At 41.2% G+C, this 17,901-nt stretch overlaps 1 protein-coding gene across 2 annotated transcripts in view; it reads right to left on the bottom strand.

The window, feature by feature from the left end:
- CSE1L (chromosome segregation 1 like) overlaps positions 1–17,901 on the bottom strand; it is a 50,255-nt gene that overhangs the window by 27,331 nt on the left and 5,023 nt on the right. For both annotated transcript variants that reach the window (XM_063702462.1, XM_063702463.1), the window contains exons 3-8: positions 10,695–10,790; positions 5,902–6,044; positions 2,954–3,055; positions 2,737–2,882; positions 1,971–2,061; positions 438–545 (exon numbers count right to left, since the gene is read on the bottom strand). In XM_063702462.1, coding sequence (XP_063558532.1) covers positions 438–545; positions 1,971–2,061; positions 2,737–2,882; positions 2,954–3,055; positions 5,902–6,044; positions 10,695–10,779 — 675 coding nt within the window. In that variant the 5' untranslated portion in view covers positions 10,780–10,790. The remainder of the gene's footprint in view (positions 1–437; positions 546–1,970; positions 2,062–2,736; positions 2,883–2,953; positions 3,056–5,901; positions 6,045–10,694; positions 10,791–17,901) is intronic.

Raw genomic sequence — 17,901 nt, 5'->3', positions numbered from 1 at the left:
ACTTCAAGTCTTGTCTCCCTCATATGGCTTCCAGTAAAAGTCATTTTGTATAAGCTGGACAGCAACCCCTAACCAAAACATGATTCCCCAAATGTTAATACCCATATAAATGAACGAAAGAGGAAGGCCTCAGAAATCTAGCTTCTTAATGCCACCAGTAAAACAGTGTACAGGGTGACTCTCCAAGAGTGAGTTAGGATGTGGGGTTTTGCTAACCTACTAGATATAAGAGAATACTGCTTTTTTCCATGAAACATCTCATTAGCATCTGAAAGAACTACTGTAGAACAGAACACTATAGATAAATGGAGAGAGTCAGAAAAAACCTTTTCTTTCAGAAAAATCAATGCTGGCAAAAAAGTCTTTATCAAACAGAAAGAAAACTCTATTTAAAATCAAAGAGTAAGAACCAAAAGCAAGAAATCAAATGAACTTACCTGAAAGTTTAAACTATAGAACAATTTTGAGATCAGGATCAGGGAAGAAAACAGAATCCTCAGGGCAGAGGCATCATTTGCATGGGTACTGCAGAGTTCAATAGTGGCCTTGGAAAGGAATTTAGCAACATGGTTAGTGCATCATAAACCCAGCATGCTGATCTTAGTGAAACAGCCTTGCACTAAGCTGAGACTATTCATATTTTACTTATTTATTTTTTTGAGACGGAGTCTTGCTCTGTCGTCCAGGCTGGAGCGCAGTGGCACAATCTCGGCTCGCTGCAAGCTCCACCTCCTGGGTTCACACTATTCTCCTGCCTGAGCCTCCCGAGTAGCTGGGACTATAGGTGCCTGCCACCACGCCCGGCTAATGTTGTTTTTATTTTTTGTATTTTTAGTAGAGACGGGGTTTCACCATGTTAGCCAGGGTGGTCTCGATCTCCTGACCTCGTGATCTGCCTGCCTCGGCCTCTCAAAGTGCTGGGATTACAGGCGTGAGCCACCATGCCCAGCCTTGGCTTTTAAATAATACAGTCACTTAAGAGACTGTGAAAAATAGGTTAAAGTATGTATTTTTGAATTGTTCATAATAGCACTAAAAAGTCCAATGTTAATATTCTGAACTATGTCTTCCCAATCTGTGCATATATAAAAATATATTACACAAAACTATCTTTATATGCTCTTATTAAACAATTCATCTGCCACTTGGTATTTAGGTTGTTTCCAATTCTTTATTATTCTAAATGCAATTAACAGGTTTTACTGGCCAGGCCCAGTGGCACAGGCTGTAATCCCAGCGTACTCGGAGAATTGCTTGAACCCGGGAGGCGGAGGTTGCAGTGAGCAAGAGCGAAACTCCATCTCAAAAAAAAAAAAAAAAAAGAGAGAGAGAAAAAAAAAGAGAAAAAGCAGCCAGGCATGGTAGTGTGCACCTGTAGTCCCAGCTACTTGGAATGCTGAGGTGGGAGAATCACCTGAGCTTGGGTAGTTGAGGCTGCAGTGAGCTATAATCATGCCCTACTGCACTCCAGCCTGGGCAATGAGAGTGAGACCCTGTCTTTAAAAAAGAAAAAAGAAAAAAAGTATATATATATTTCTTTAAATCTTATAGGATTTTCACAAACACCAAGAACACATTCAGGCAAGTATCCTGTAAACTGTAAAATAATGTATAAATATATAATTAATTAAACTCCAAACATAGTCAAATAAAAATATATATTTCTTCCTTTAGAGACACATACTCTAAAATACTTGGGTGAAATGATATGATGCTTGGGATTTGCTTTTACAACATTCCTAAGAAAGGGAACAGAGAAAATAAAACGTTGCTAACCATTAAATTTGTGTAATAATAGATGGGAGTTCACTATAGCATCTCTATTTCTGTGTAGGTTTGAAATTTTTCAAAAGAAATGCTCTAAACATTATCTATCAAATAAGCTTTCAAAGCATTCTCTTAACATGTATACAAACATTCAAGCAATTTAAAATATTAATTTAAAAATATCACCAAGATGCATTCCATACCTTAAAAAGATTAGTCAAAGGCAAAGCAAAGGCATCCAGAACAAGTTTAATTTCAGTCCATAACTCGTTTGACTTAAATTCATGACGGTATCTAGAAAATTAAGGTAAAACAGATAAATTTACAAGTTTTTTTTATTTACTCACTTTAGGTCTTCAAGGAGAGATGCTGATTGGAGATCTATGAATAGATGGGTTTCCGAAATTCCGAAATTCAAAGGGAATTCTTTTTTTTTTTTTTTTTTTTTGAGACGGAGTTTCACTCTGTCGCCCAGGTTGGAGTGCAGTGGTTCGATCTCGGCTCACTGCAGCCTCCACCTCCCAGGCTCAAGTGATTCTCCTGTCTCAGCCTCCTGAGTAGCTGGGATGACAGGCACATACCACCACGCCTGGCTAGTTTTTTTTGTATTTTTAGTAGAGACGGGGTTTTACCATGTTGGCCAGGCTGGTCTCGAACTCCTGACCTCAGGTGACCCGCCCACTTTGCCCTCCTAAAGTGCTAGGATTATAGGTGTGAGCCACCATGCCCAGCCAGTTTTCTTTTTAAAGGAATCAAGCAGTTTATCAAGACTAAGTATTTCACAGGTAATAGAGCAATATGAAATAAACATCCTAGTTGAGAAGAAGCAAACGCAATACAGAAACTTCTGCTCTCATTCCAAGATGATCAGATTCAAAGGAATGACAACAGTCACAAAAACACAACCGTTTACACAAGCAAATAAAACTTTAAAAAGTATTTTAAAAACATGAATCTATGCATCAATACCTTTTAAATAATGAATGTGCTGTACGGAGGACTCCATTAATAACATGGAAATCTCCACTCTGAAAGCGATTCACCATTTCTGTCAGTAAGTCAGGCCATTTCTGTGGAAAATCTTCTCTGCCAATAATGCTAATTGCATCACTTAACTAGGAGAGGAAAAGATTAATTAGATCAGAGCTTTACAGAGGAGCCCATCTAAAAAGCAGAGCGACATTACCTGCTTCTGAATTTGCTCTGGGCTGCTAAGCATCAAGTGCACTATGTTGGCTTTAATGGCCACTCGATCGGCTTCACAAATTTTGTTTGGTTCATCTTCAACCTAAAAGCAAAGCAATAACTGAGGAAGTAACACAAAATCCACATTCATGTCCACATGATTTTAGGTAAAACATAACTGTTTTTTTATTTACTAGTTTTCTAAGAAAACAAATAGAGGAAGGTTTGGTCTTTCTTTAGTTTCCCTCTACATGAATGGGTCACAGATTCCTTCAATAATCTGATGACAGCGTGAATCCTTTTCCCAGAAAAGCGTACATTGCCTCCCAAATGCAAATATTTTACATACAAATTAGTGAACTTCCCTTACTCCTTGATGCCAATTAAGAATTTCCATTTTAGATTGGGCGCAGTGGCTCACGCCTGTAATCCCAGCACTTTGAGAGGCCAAGGCAGGTGGATCACCTGAGGTCAGGAGTTTGAGACCAGCCTGGCCAACATGGTGAAACCATGTCTCTACTAAACATACAAAAATTAGCCGGACATGGTGGCAAGCACCTATAATCCCAGTTACTCAGGAGGCTGAAGCAGGAGAATTGCTTGAACCCAGGAGGTGGAGGTTGCGGGGAGCCGAGATGGTGCCGCTGCACTCCAGCCTGGGCAACAAGAGTGACTCTGTCTCAAAAAAAAAAAAAAAAAAAAAAAAATTTCCATTTTAGGCCAGGTGCGATGGCTCACTCAAGGTCAGGAGTTTGAGACCAGCCTGGCCAACATGGTGAAACCATTTCTACTAAAAATACAAAATTAGCTGAACATGGTGGTGGGCACCTGTAACACTAACTACTCAGGGGGCTGAGGCAGGACAATCATTTGAACCTGAGAGGCAGAGGCTGCAATGAGCCAAGATCGCACCATTGCATTCCAGCCTGGGCGACAGAGCAAGACTCCGTCTCAAAAAAAATAATAATAATAAATAAATAAATTTTCATTTCATATGTAAACTAATCAGGACACATAATTAAAATCTTTATAGATATATGCTACTTAATCCATACCCATCCTCAAAAGCTTCAATTTAACTCTCACTTTAGAACAAAAATCTTTCCAATTTTTTTTATTCTTTTTTTTTTTGAGACTGGGTTTCCATCTGTCACCCAGGCTGGAGGGTAGCACAAAACCTTGGCTCACTGCAGCCTTCACCTCCCAGACTCAAGACAATCCCTCCCACTGCAGCCTCCCAAGGACCACAGATGCACACCACACACGACCACACCTGGCTAATTTTAAATTTTTTTGTAGAGAAGGGGGTCTCACTTTGTTGTCCAGGCTGGTCTCCAACTCCTGGCCTCAAGCAATCCTCCCATCTGAGCCTCCTAAAGTGCTGGGATTACAGGTGTGAGCCACCATACCCAGCCCTCTGTGAAAATTTATTGACCATTACTAGTTAGAATGCATCCTAGATTATATCACCCAAAGAGATTCTGTTAAGTCTCACTAGTTTTACAAATCAAAATAGAGGGAGAGGGCTGGCATGTCTACCAGTAGAGATGGACTTTTAAACATTCTGAGATTTAAAAGACAGTGTCTGGCACTGTTGCCCAAGCTGAACTGCAGTGGCACCATCTCAGTTCATTGCAACCTCTGCCTCCCAGGCACAAGTGATCCCCTCATCTCAGCCTCCCTAATGGCTGGGACTACAGGCCGTGCACCACCATATGCCTCGCTAATTTTTGTATTTTTTGTAAAGATGGGATCTCACTTTATTGCCCAAGCTGGTCTTGAATTGCTGAGCTCAAGCAATCCACCCACCTCAGCCTCCCAAAGTGCTGAAATTACAGGCATGGGCCACCAAGCCCGGCCTCTAAGATTTCTTTACCACTCATGGTGATACTTGAGAAATCATACAGGCTTAAAACAATATTTACTCTCTCTTTTATGGAATGAGAAAAAAAGACTCTAAGAAGTTTTTGAGCAGTTTAAAGTTGGCTTTTTAGATAAACTGATGATTTTTGTCAACTGCTAATACTTTGTAACATCATAACTGCTATCACTATAGAAAAGCCTCATCTTTTTCTCTATCATGAGCCAGGCCTTCTCAATCTTAGCATCACTGACATTTTGGCTCAGATAATTCTTTGTTGTGGAAAGCTATCTTGTGCATTGTAGGATGCTTAGCAGCATCTCTGGCCTCTACCCACTAGATTCCAGTAGCAATCCTCCAGCTATGATGTCTCCAAATATACTGCCAAATGTCCCCTGGTGAGCCAAACTGCCCCCAGTTGAGAATCACTGTCCTAAGCTAAGGAAAAAAAATGCCTGTTTCTTAATTTATAATTTACTAATCATTAAACCTGTTATAAAATAGGTTTAATCTCAAAATTAGTATATATATACATATCCCACAAGACATAGGGCAAAATACCTTATCAAAAAGTTGAAATCTAAATTATTTTGCATTCTGCAAATGTTTTATGTATCTGATTTCTTCTCAGCTTTATTTTTCCAACATCAGAAATCACTTCATTTATTCAGACTGTCTTCCCACAATGTCTCTTCAGTAGGCGGTGAGTAAAGCGTAAATTCCAAACATAATGGAGATTAAGACCAAGTCTCACTCCCTAGCAACCCGAAGTATGAAGCTGGACAAATTTATATAAATTCAAATGAAATAATAGAAGCTTTGGAAAAGGGTCCTGTTTAATTTTATCTTTGATCCATATCTGAATCCTTTTTTTTGAGACAAGGTCTCATTCTGTCACTAAAAGGCTAGAGTACAGTGGTGCAATCATAGCTCACTGCAGCCTTGAACTCCTGGACTCAAGTGATCCTTCCGCCTCAGCCTCCAGAGTAGTTGGGACTACAAGCACGTGCCTTATCTTTGAAGAACACTGCTTATATAAACCTTATAAACATACAGGGTATTAAATTATGTATTCACAAAATACTTACAATTCTCCAGTTCCTTTTAATATAGTTTTTGAATGTTACTGAAGCACATACTTTGATAACATTATCCTGGGACTTCTCCAGTAATGTCAAAAGCAACAGTGGATAATTCTGATTTCCTTCAACAGATTCAAGAAATTTCTCAGCTGTAAAAGAATTTTCATGTTAAAAGACTAAGATAAAAATCTTTCCACCTTATATATATCAAATATATATATATATAAAAAATCAAAAAAAGAGAAAAGATTAGGTTATTTGTGGGTCTACAGGGCCTCACTTTTCTTATCTATTAAGTGGATTATATATGTTACATTAAACTTATATAATGCTTCAGTTTTCAAATAACTTTACCATCAATTAACTCACATGATTCTCACAAACCTATACAATGGCCTAATTGGATGATCATCTCATCTGCAAGAGAAGCTGCTTCCCAGACAGATTAAGTGACTTCAAGACTTCATATACCCAGGTCTTATTTCAGAAAGGAGTATTATTAGTACTATTAGTAGTAATATTTCTTTTATAGGCTAGTGATGAAGAGCAAATGAGTCAATTCATCCTAATATATTATTATTAGCCATATGGGTCCAACGATTTACATATATATTATATATGTAAAATTATAAAATTTCATTTAGTTGTCACTATTACCCAGAAAAGTAGATAGCATTTAAAAAACCAAGGCACTAAGGTTAAGTAACTTGTTCAAGATCACACAGCTAGGCTTCACTACTGAAAGTTTTAGTGCAGTCCTTATTTTACCTTACCAGCCCTAAGCTTTCTTGTCGAACTAAAAAAAAAACCTAAAAACTTCTTAATACCAGCAATGAATTTATCCAAAAAATTTACCAATATATTTTCAACCCAGATTACATTCTGGGATAAATTTCCTAGGTTAATGATCACATGTGATGGCAGTACAGTATTTCTCTTAATTTTTTTCTACCTTTGGCTTCATAGGGTAACACCCAATATTCCAATATTTTTTGAAAAATTAATTTCATGTATCATTTAACACCTTCCCTCTTTCTGATTGAGTCCCAAGAGTTTCATTGATATTTTCAAACTCTCCTTGCTTTGTGCTTATCATGTCTTTCTTGAAGGATGAGGACTGTTAAACTGAAAAATGTTTTTCAGGAGGGGACATACTATGGTTTTATGAGTACAGAACAATTTGTTTCCTCCACTTAGTAGCCAGCATTTTGTACAGGGCAACACACTACATCCATGATTTGAGGAAAAGCCCATATAAATTGCCAAGTCTCTTTCCTAAATTGTAATCAATATCCAGGAAGTGAGTTTGAGTCTGTTCCTTTCTGTGTTCATTTCTTTCAACTTATCACAATATTCATATGCATATGTTTCTGCGCACTCAAGGAGTCTCAAAAGGTCTAGTTGCGTCAGTCTAGTCAGTCAGTCTCGATCCCTGAGAAATGCTATGTTCCTAACTTCCCAGAAATACCAGATTATTTTTATATTCTGTCCTGAATACATAAAGCAACAGAACTCTTGCCTCACACATTATTAAAAAAAAAATAATTGGCCGGGTGCGGTGGCTCACACCTGTAATCCCAGCACTATGGGAGGCCAAGACGAGTGGATCACAAGGTCAGGAGATCGAGACCATCCTGGCTAACCTGGTGAAACACCCGTCTCTACTAAAAATACAAAAAATTAGCCGGGTGTGGTGGCGGGCACCTGTAGTCCCAGCTACTCGGGAGGCTGAGGCACAACAATGGGGTGAACCCGGGAGGCGGAGCTTGCAGTGAGCCAAGATGGCGCCACTGCACTCCAGCCTGGGCAAGAGTGAGACTCCGTCTCAAAAATAAATAAATAAATAAATAAATAATAATAATTTTTCCACCAGGCACGGTGGCTCACGCCTGTAATCCCAGCACTTTGGGAGGCTGAGGCGGGTGGATCACGAGGTCAGGAGATGGAGACCATCCTGGCTAACACGGTGAAACCCTGTCTCTACTAAAAATACAAATAATTAGGTAGGCGTGGTGGCGGGCGCCTGCAGTCCCAGCTACTCAGGAGGCTGAGGCAGGAGAATGGCGTGGACCCGGGAGGCGGAGCTTGCAGTGAGCCAAGATGGCGCCACTGCACTCTAGCCTGGGCGACAGAGGGAGACTCCGTCTCCAAAAAAAAAAAAAAAAAAAAAATTAATAGTGTTGGCAACAGCTTTCTTTGAAAGTCTAAGAAGATTAAAGATTAGAGCCATTAACTTCCCTTTATCCAGGAACACATTACTTCTTTATACACTAATAAACTAATTTTCCCTCTCAAAAATCACAAAGACTTTTCTAGAAGAGGATAGATGCATTAACATGTTCATGATTCTAGTCATCATACATAATATATAACACACATTCTCTTCCTCATGGAACCCTTCCAACATCCTCTATGAGCATGCACATTGGTAAGTTTTGAAGAAACAGGTCAAGAGCATTTTAATATGGCCCATATCAAGGATCAATAACTGACTGCTCACAAGATATATCTGGCCCAGAAGTAGTTTGGCTTGCACTGTATTTCAATTTTTTTTTTTTTTTTTGAGACAAAGTCTCACTCTGTCACCTAGGCTGGAGTGCAGTTGGGCGATCTTGGCTCACTGGAACCTCCACCTCCTGGGTTCAAGCGATTCTTGCGCCTCAGCCTCCCAAGTAGCTGGGGTTACAGGCGCATGCTACCATGCCTGGCTAATTTTTGTATTTTCAGTAAAGACAGGGTTTCACCATGTTGGCCAGGCTGGTCTCAAACTCCTGACCTCAGGTGATCTGCCCTCCTGGGCTTCCCAAAGTGCTGGGATTACAGGCGTGAGCAAATGTGCCTGTCCAATTTTTTTTTTTTCTTTTGAGACGGAGTCTTGCTCTGTCACCAGGCTGGAGTGCAGTGGCCTCGGTTAACTGCAACCTCCGCTTCCTGGGTTCAAGCAATTCTCCTGCCTCAGCCTCCCAAGTATCTGGGACTACAGCCGTGCACCACCACGCCCAGCTAATTTTTGTATTTTTAGTAGAGACAGGGTTTCACCACATTGGCCAGGATGGTCTAGATCTCTTGACCTCATGATCCGCCTGCCTTGGCTTCCCAAAATGCTGGGATTACAGGCGTGAGCAAATGCACCTGGCCTTTTTTTTTTTTTTTTTTTTTTTAAAGACAAGATTTCCCTCTGTCACCCAGGCTAGAATGCACTGACATGATCATAACTCACTGCAGCTCCGACCTCTTGGGTATAAGTGAAGCTTTTGTCTCAGCCTCCCCAGTTGCTAGGAATACAGGCACACATCACCACACTTGGCTATTTTTAAATTTTTTGTAGAGACAGGGTCTTGCTATGTTGCCCAGGCTGGTCTCGAACTCCTGGACTCAAGGGATCTTCCTGCCTTGGCCTCCCAAATTACTGGGATTAAAGGCGTGACCACCAACCCTGGCTGTGTTTCAAAATATTTTTTTTTTTTGGGACTACGTCTCGCTCTGTCACCCAGGCTGGAGTGCAGTGGCGCGATCTCAACTCACTGCAACCTCCACCTCCCAGGTTCAAGCAATTCTCCTGCCTCAGCCTCGTGAGCAGCTGGGACTACAGGTGTGTGCCACCACGCCCGGCTAAGTTTTTTTATTTTTTAGTAGAGACGGGGTTTCACCATATTAGCCACGATGGTCTCGATCTCCTGCCCTCGTGATCTGCCCACCTCGGCCTCCCAAAGTGCTGGGATTACAAGCGTGAGCCACTGCGCCCGGCCCCAAAATCTTTTGAAGTTACTTGCTAACATTTAAAAATGAGGGCACTTCATATAAATATCCTTATTTTTCAAGCAAAACTGGAAATCTGATCTTGCAAAACTAGTCTGAATCTCCAAAATTAGCTAGTTCCAAAAAGTACTTGCCACTTAATCAGGGCATGTATTCTCCTGATATTACCAGTCTCCACTTGGCCTATCTCCCTCATTTAACTTAACATCTGAGTCCTGTGAACACCTGAGTTCAAAATTTTAATTCTAAGTTTTTAATGGAATCTGGTCAGATTCAGGAAGGAAAAAAAAGCTCTAGGTCTTAAAATATATTAGTTAAATCAAACCCAATAGAAAATTAAGAGACAGTAACTGATTACTTGGCTTCATTCACTTAATCACTTTTTAGGCAATTACTCTCCTTTCTATGCCCTAATTATTTTATCTCTAAAGCAGGCTTTTTTTTTTTTTTTTTTTTTTGAGACGGAGTCTTGCTCTGTCGCCCAGGCTGGAGTGCAGTGGCGCAATCTCGGCTCACTGCAAGCTCTGCCTCCGGGGTTCACGCCATTCTCCTGCCTCAGCCTCCTGAGTAGCTGGGACCACAGGCACCCGCCACCACGCCCGGCTAATTTTTTGTACTTTTAGTAGAGACGGGGTTTCACCGTGTTAGCCAGGATGGTCTCCATCTCCTGACCTCGTGATCCGCCTGCCTCGGCCTCCCGAAGTGCTGGGATTACAGGTGTGAGCCACCGCATCCGGCCTAAAGCAGGCATGTTTTAAGTGGGTATTTTGGAAAAGGTCAAAGACAAAGCATTCTAAACATGTCAGTACTTTTTATCCGAAAACTAGTACTTTTTAATCCCAGAAGATGCCAAATAAAAGCTATTTTACTCAAAAAAGAAACAACACACCATGGTATAGCAGCTGTAACACTTATAAGCTATGCTTGAGAACCCAAGTATGAATTTTTTTTAATATATTTATAAGGAGGCAGATAATACATAGGTTTCTCTCACCTGTCCTGAAGGAATTAATCAACCAAAAAACGTTTATTTTCTTTACCTGGACGTCGGATGGCAGGATCAGGATCAAGCGTTTTCTTTAAATATTCTGTTAGTGTTTGCAGATTTGCATCGCTGAGTTCCATTGCTATAGGATCTAAAATATAAAATAAGGTTTGGATAACTGGTCACTTAAGGAAAAAGTGATTTACATTTTAAAAAATCCGTTTATATTATGGGTTATTCTCTCCGAAAGTCATCCATCTGTTGTTTTTTATATGGGCAGTAAACCTGACTCTGAGATAAGAGTCCAGCAAATGAGATGTGCCTTTTTCCCCCAAAACAATAGTGAGACAATTTTGTGATAAGGGAGATGAAAAAAAAAAAATCCCAAAATTTCAAAAAGATAGTCATAGAAAAAAAAAGCTGAAGGACTGCTCGAAGTCACCAAGAAGTTTATATGATTTAATGCTATGGGAAAGGGCTAACAAAGGTTAAGAAAAAAAAAATCACTGGAGGAACTTATTAAAGAAGCCCCATAAGGAGCCCAGGCAGTGGCTCAGGCCTTTAAATCCCGACACTTTGGGAGGCTGAGGTAGGTGGACTGCTTGAGCTCAGGAGTTAAGAGACCAGCCTGTCAACAGGGCGAGACCCCATCTCTACCACAACTACAAAAAAATTGAAGCCGGGCATGGTGGCTCATGCCTGTAATCCCAGCACTTTGGGAGGCTGAGGCAGGCGGATCACCTGAGGTCAATAATTTGAGACCAGCCTGGTCAACATGGTAAAATCCCATCTCTACTAAAAATACAAAAATTAGCTGGACATGGTGGCAGGAGCCTGTAATCTCAGCTACTCGGGAGGCTGAGGCAGGAGAATCGCTTGAACCCGGGAGGCAAAGGTTTCAGTGAGCTGAGATCGCACCATAGCACTGCAGCCTGGGCGATAAGAGCAAAACTCCGTCTCAAAACCAACCAACCAACCAACCCAAAAAATTAGCCAGGCATGGTAGTGGGTGCCTTCAGTCCCAGCTACTCGGAAGGCTGAGGTGGGAAGATGTCTTGAGCCTGGGGGCAGAGGTTGCAGTGAGCTGAGATGGTGCCACTGCACTCCAACTTGGGTGACGGAGCAAGACCTGTCTTTAAAAAAAAAAAAAAAAAAAAAGCCCCAGAACGAGAAAGTAAAATTTTAAACAGCAAATAAATATCCCACATAAAGTTCTGAGATTAAAGAAACAAGAAATTCCTTCATGTACAACATGTAATCGCAAATACTACAAAGTGCTAAGAATTTGCATCTAGGGAGATAAATTCTAGAGTTCAGAAGATGACAGCTAAGATTATGATTCTAGAAGTTTTCATATTTAAAGCTTAAACAAAACTAAGTCACAGAATATGCTTATAACTGACCAAAAAACTTCACATCTAACAGATGACAAATTAAAAAAAAAATTTTGTAGAGACAGGGTCTCACAATGTTGCCCAAGCTGGTCTCAAACTCCTGGACTCAAGTGATCCTCCTGCCTTGGCCTCCCAGTGTGCTAGGATTACAGGCGTGAGCCACCGTGCCCAGCCCACAAATTTTAAGCTAACTGAATGGCCTACGTCGATTTAACTAGTAACAACATAGGCTAAGAAATACACAGTTGAAGAGATTTATTGTACAACAAGGTGACTATAATAATGTATTGTACACTTGAAAATTACTGGGTATATTTTAAGTGCTTTCACCACACACACACACACACACACACAGCATGTGAAGTAATATGTTAATTAGCTTGATTTAGCCATTATACAATGTATACATATTTCAAAACATGCATACCACAAATATATACAATTTTGTCCATTAAAAATGGGAAAAAAAAGGAGTCTGAACCCACTCAATTAAAAGGAAAATGAAAAAAAAACACACAGAAACAGCACATACACAGATTAGAAGTGTCAGATGTGCATGATTACCAACAGATCACAAATCCTGGGAATCTTATCAATTGAGCTTTATGGTCTCCAACTTGTTGGTGAGATGATAAAATTAGGTGCAAACTGAGGGAACTTTTTGGGGGTGACAGAGTGTTCTAAAATTGGACTGTGGTGACACATGCATAATCTACATAAATTTACTAACATTTCCCAAACAGTTCACTTAAAATGGATAAATCTTATAGTATGTAAATTGTACTTCAATAAAGCTATTTCAGGCCGTGCGCAGTTGCTCATGCCTGTAATCCCAGCACTTTGGGAGGCTGAGGGGGGTGATCACCTGAGGTCAGGAGTTTGAGACCAGCCTGGCCAGCATGGTGAATCCTGTCTCTACTAAAAATACAAAATCAGTCGGGCGTGGTGGCATGCACCTGTAATCCCAGTTACTTGGGTGGCTGAGGCAGGAGAATCGCTTGAACCTGGAGGCAGAAGCTGCAGTGAACCAAGATTGTGCAACTGCACTCCAGCCTCACAAAGAGTGAGACTTTGTCTCCAAAAAAAAAAAAAAAAAAAAAAAAGGCGATTTTAGAAAACTCCACTTATGCTTAGATTCCATTAGGCAGCTTTTAGACATATAGCCACATGTAGATGGGAAAGTGGAGCCCTTTCAGGGAAATCATGCACCAAATTAACCAGAGGCTTCTATGAAAAAGAAGAAAAAAACTAAACACACAATTTTTGTAAAATGTAAAAAAGGTCAGTGGAAAAAGTTCAAGGATATCATAATTCAAATTATGCAAAAAAACTTCACAGATAGAAGAAAACAAAAAACACACTCCAAAATGTAGAACAGTGATAACATCTAGGTGATAGATATAAGGAGAGTTTTATTCTCTTCATACTTTTCTAATCTTACAATCACATATCTATTATACATTTACAGTAAGGAATTTAAAAAATTTTATTATTTTTTCAGACAGAGTCTTGCTCTGTGGCCCAGGTTGGACTGCAGGGGCATGATCATAGCTCACCACAGCCTCAACCTCCAGGGCTCAAGCCCCAACCTCCCACCTCAGCCTCTTGAGTAGCTGGGACTACAGGCGCAATCAACCATGCCTGGCTAATTTTTGTATTTTTTGTAGAAATGGGGTTTCACCATATTGCGCAGGCTGGTCTTGAACTCCTGACCTCAAGCAATTTTCCTGCCTCGGCATCCCAAAACACTGGGATTACAGGCATGAGCCACCATACCGGGACCCATTTATTTTTAAAATGCCTATGACAATATGCAATCAAGTTCCTGTCCTAGAAGGAGCTTCTGTAATAGTTCGGAAGACAAGACACAACTGAAATGCCAAGTACAGGCCTATATACCCTTTACTAAAGTGATGAAATCCAAAAATAAAAAAACTTAAGTTTGTTTTTTAACAAGTTTGTGGCAAACTCACTTGGCAGCAAAACCAGCCTGAACTGCCTGAGGCTATCAACATAGATTTATCTCACTTAGTATGCAAATTTGTTTCACTAAAGAAATATCAATACGTTTGATTACAGGGTGCTACCCCAAGCCCCACTGGGGACGTTGTATAATCCACAGTACGTGCATCCAAAAAAAATCCCAAATTCTGAAACATTTGTCCTCTGAAGTGCCAAATGAATCACAAAGACAGCACCTTAAACGTTAGAAAGTTAAGAAGGGAGTCACGGGGTTATGCGGCCATCCAAGAGTTTCCCAGAGCCTGAGCCTTGAGCTGAACCTTGAAAAATATGTGTATCTGAATAGGCAAAGTAGGATGAGGGCGCATCTGCCAAAATGAATTGTGAGAGCAAAGTAACAGAGATGGGAAGAGAGAATAGTGGGCTAGGAGATCAAGACCAGATCATATAGGTTCCTCCATACTTGGCTGAAGAGTGCCATGATTTAATGTATGGGGAAGTCATGAAGGTTTTCTTAAGTGGGTAAAAATGTAATGAAAGTGGAGTAGAGGACCTTTGGGCTGGTAATGGTTTGCAGAATGGGGGAAGTGTCACATGTATGAACCAGGCACACGATGCTAGATGTTTTCATAGGCTTCATATCATTTATTCCACACAATGATTTTACACACAAAGAAGGGCACTCAGGTTGACATATATTAACCATATATGGTTAATAAATAAAGATCAGATTTAAATCAGTCCAACTCCGTAGGTCTACCCTCTTTCTATTACCCAAGGCTGCCTCTTAGGTGGAAATGACAGACGGCTGACCAAGAGTGAAAGCACTCACAACACAATAGAAAGGCTGATGTGAAAAGAGGGCAGCCAGAGGACAACTGAGCGGCGGGGAGCCAGAAAATAAGAAAATATTATCTAATGCTGTGCTTATGCAGGACACTCCCTAACAGCCAGAAACCCCAACCTTCTAAAGAGAATTATCTGTATTCTACATGCTGCAGTCCCTCCCCTTAATTAGAAAATGTGTTTATCACAGGAAGCTAATGTTCTGACTGACTGAGTAGATCCCACCACCTACCTAATCACTCCCTCTAATCCAGGTGTTCCACTCTATAGGTGTGAAAATCAAGTCCCATTAAACCACACATACAATCTATTGAGAGGCTATACCCTTTATGGTTTTTTATATCACAAGTTTGGAAAATGCTACACATTATATCCTGCCCCACTTTGGAGATTCACAATACAAAGCACTTTAAACTCACAAAGTTACTGGTTTACATCAATTAATCCAGAGTCTCCACTGGTGGGAGGCTGAGGCAGACGATCGCTTGAGCCCAGGAGTTCAAGACCTGCCTGGGCAACATGGCAAAACCCCATCTCTACTAAAAATACAAAAAATTAGCCGGGCGTGGTGGTGTGGCCCTGTAGTCCTAGCTACGTGGGAGGATTGCCCAGTCTCTCCCATTATTTGGCTATAGAACCCCTTTTCAATAGAACACACTTTGGAAAGCAATGATTTAATCCATTTATTTTCCTATTCCTTTTTTCTGTATTGAAATGGTGGATCGGTTATGAAATCATGAAAGTTTGGGCCAGGTGTGGTGGCTCACACCTATAATCCCAGCACTCTGGGAGGCTGAGAGGGGCAGATCACCTGAGGTCAGGAGTTTGAGACCAGCCTGGCCAACATGGTGAAACCCCGTCTCTACTAAAAATTAGCCGTGCATGGTAGCACATGCCTGTAATCCCAGCTACTTGGGAGGCTGAGGTAGGAGAATTGCTTGAACCTGGGAGGCAGAGGTTGCAATGAGGTGAGATTGCACCATTGCACTCCAGCCTGGGCAACAAGAGAGAAACGCAGTCTCAAAAAAAAAAAAAAAAAGTTAGTTTGCTGTGGTCAAGTTAAATCATTAACATCAGTGTATCTGAGTTAAAGGAAATTGGCCTTTCTTTGCCATATGCAAATTTATTCTACCTTTGGGGATTCATGCAAGGCAGATTGTTAGAAACTTGGGTGGGGAGGGTGCAGGGGGAGATTTACAGATCTATTTTGTCTTTAAAAAAAAAAAAAAAAGAGAGACAGTGGGTCTCACTGTATTGTCCAGATTGGATTCTAACTCCTGAGCTCAAACAATCCTCCTGCCTCAGCCTCTGGAATAGCTGGGACTACAGGCATATGCCACCACACAGGGCTTATTTTCTTGATTTTTAAAAATACACTTCTTAATAAATCTGCATTTCACTTTCTTCATTATGTTTCTCTAGCATTTGTATATTTCTCAACTAAAACTCCTTAGATTCCTCATAATTACTTGTATTAAACACCCAAACTCCTGGCCAGGTGCAGTGGCTGCCACCTGTTAGCCCAGCATTTTGGGAGGCCAAGGCAGGTGGACTGCTTCAGCCGGCTTCAGACCAGCCTGGGCTAACACAGCAAGACCCCATCTCTACTAAATATACAAAAAATTAGCCAGGTGTGGTGGCACACACGTGTAGATCCAGCAAATTGAGACTGCTGTGAGTTGTGATCAGGCCACACTGCACTACAGACTGGGCAATGGGAGTGAGACCCTATCTCCAAAACAACCACCACCACCACCATGACCACCACCAAATCCCTTACCACAGCAGGGTCTAAGCAATCTGGCATCTACTGACTTCATCTCCTACCTCCTCCTGGCTCTTGCTACATTCTAGGCACAAAAGCCTTCTGTTCTACAAACTGGCCACAAGAGTTCTCCCTGACCATAATAATGCTCATCCTCTAATTTGATAATGGACACCATTCAGCACTCAGCCCACTGTCAACTCTTCAAAAAGGCCTTCTACGATTACCATCTACATCATCCCTGTTTTACTGTGTTAGCAATTACCCTCATTTGAAATCAACTTCTTTGTCGTCTCATACACACACTAGACTGCAAGCTCCTGAGGGCAGGGACTTTCGTCTGTATGCTCAGGATCTTCAGCATTACCTGGCACACAGTACATATTTAGTAAGCATTTGTTGTATGAACTAAAGGATAAGTCACAACATGTCAGTCACCCAGCAAAACATGAGTTTCCAGTCAAGACTGGAGACTATCCCTTCAGATCAATCATTAGCAGCCCCAACATAATGTGGGAACTCAGTTGCATGAATGTCAGATGAACAAATGACCAACTTAACTGCCACAATTAAATTTGTTTATTCAAAAGTACTTCAAGAAAGTGAATTTTTAGATTTGTTCTGGCCTGGCAGAATGGCTCATGCCTGTAATCCCAGCGCTTTGGAAGGCCGAGGCGGAAGGATCACTTGAGGCTAGGATTTCAAGACCAGCGTGGGCAACATAGTGAGACCCTGTCTCTACAATAAATAAAAAAAATTAGCCAGGCATGGTGGCGAGCACTTGTAGTCTCACCTGCTCTGGAGGCTGAGGCAGAAGGACTGGTTAAGCTCAGAATTTTAAGGCTGCAGTGAGCTATGATCATGCCATTGCATTCCAATCTGGGCAACAGAGTAAGACTCTGTCTCTGAAAAAAGATAAAATTTATCCTGTATTACCTGTTCAAACATGCCAGTGATTTTACTTTTGTTTCAGGGTTCTGTACTTACCATTCCTTCTGCCTGCAGAGCTCTGCCCATGGAAAGCTACAAGGTTTGCACTGCCCACTTCATTCTCATTCAGGACTCTTGTTTTTTTTGGAGACAGGGGTCTTTGCTCTGTCACCCAGGCTGGAGTGCAGTGGCGTGATCTCAGCTCACTGCAGTCCCCGCCTCCCAGGTTCAAGCAATTCTCCTGCCTCAACCTCCCAAGTAGCTGGGACTACAGGTGCGTGCCACCACGCCCGGCTGGGTTTTGTACTTACAGTAGAGATGCGGTTTCACCGTGTTGGCCAGGCTAATCTCAAACTCTTGACCTC

The sequence above is a fragment of the Gorilla gorilla genome, chromosome 21 (assembly GCF_029281585.2).
Source record: "Gorilla gorilla gorilla isolate KB3781 chromosome 21, NHGRI_mGorGor1-v2.1_pri, whole genome shotgun sequence".
NCBI classification, from domain to species: domain Eukaryota; kingdom Metazoa; phylum Chordata; class Mammalia; order Primates; family Hominidae; genus Gorilla; species Gorilla gorilla.
Note: the sequence above shows the minus strand (reverse complement) of the source record. Positions and strands in the feature narration are given on the sequence as shown.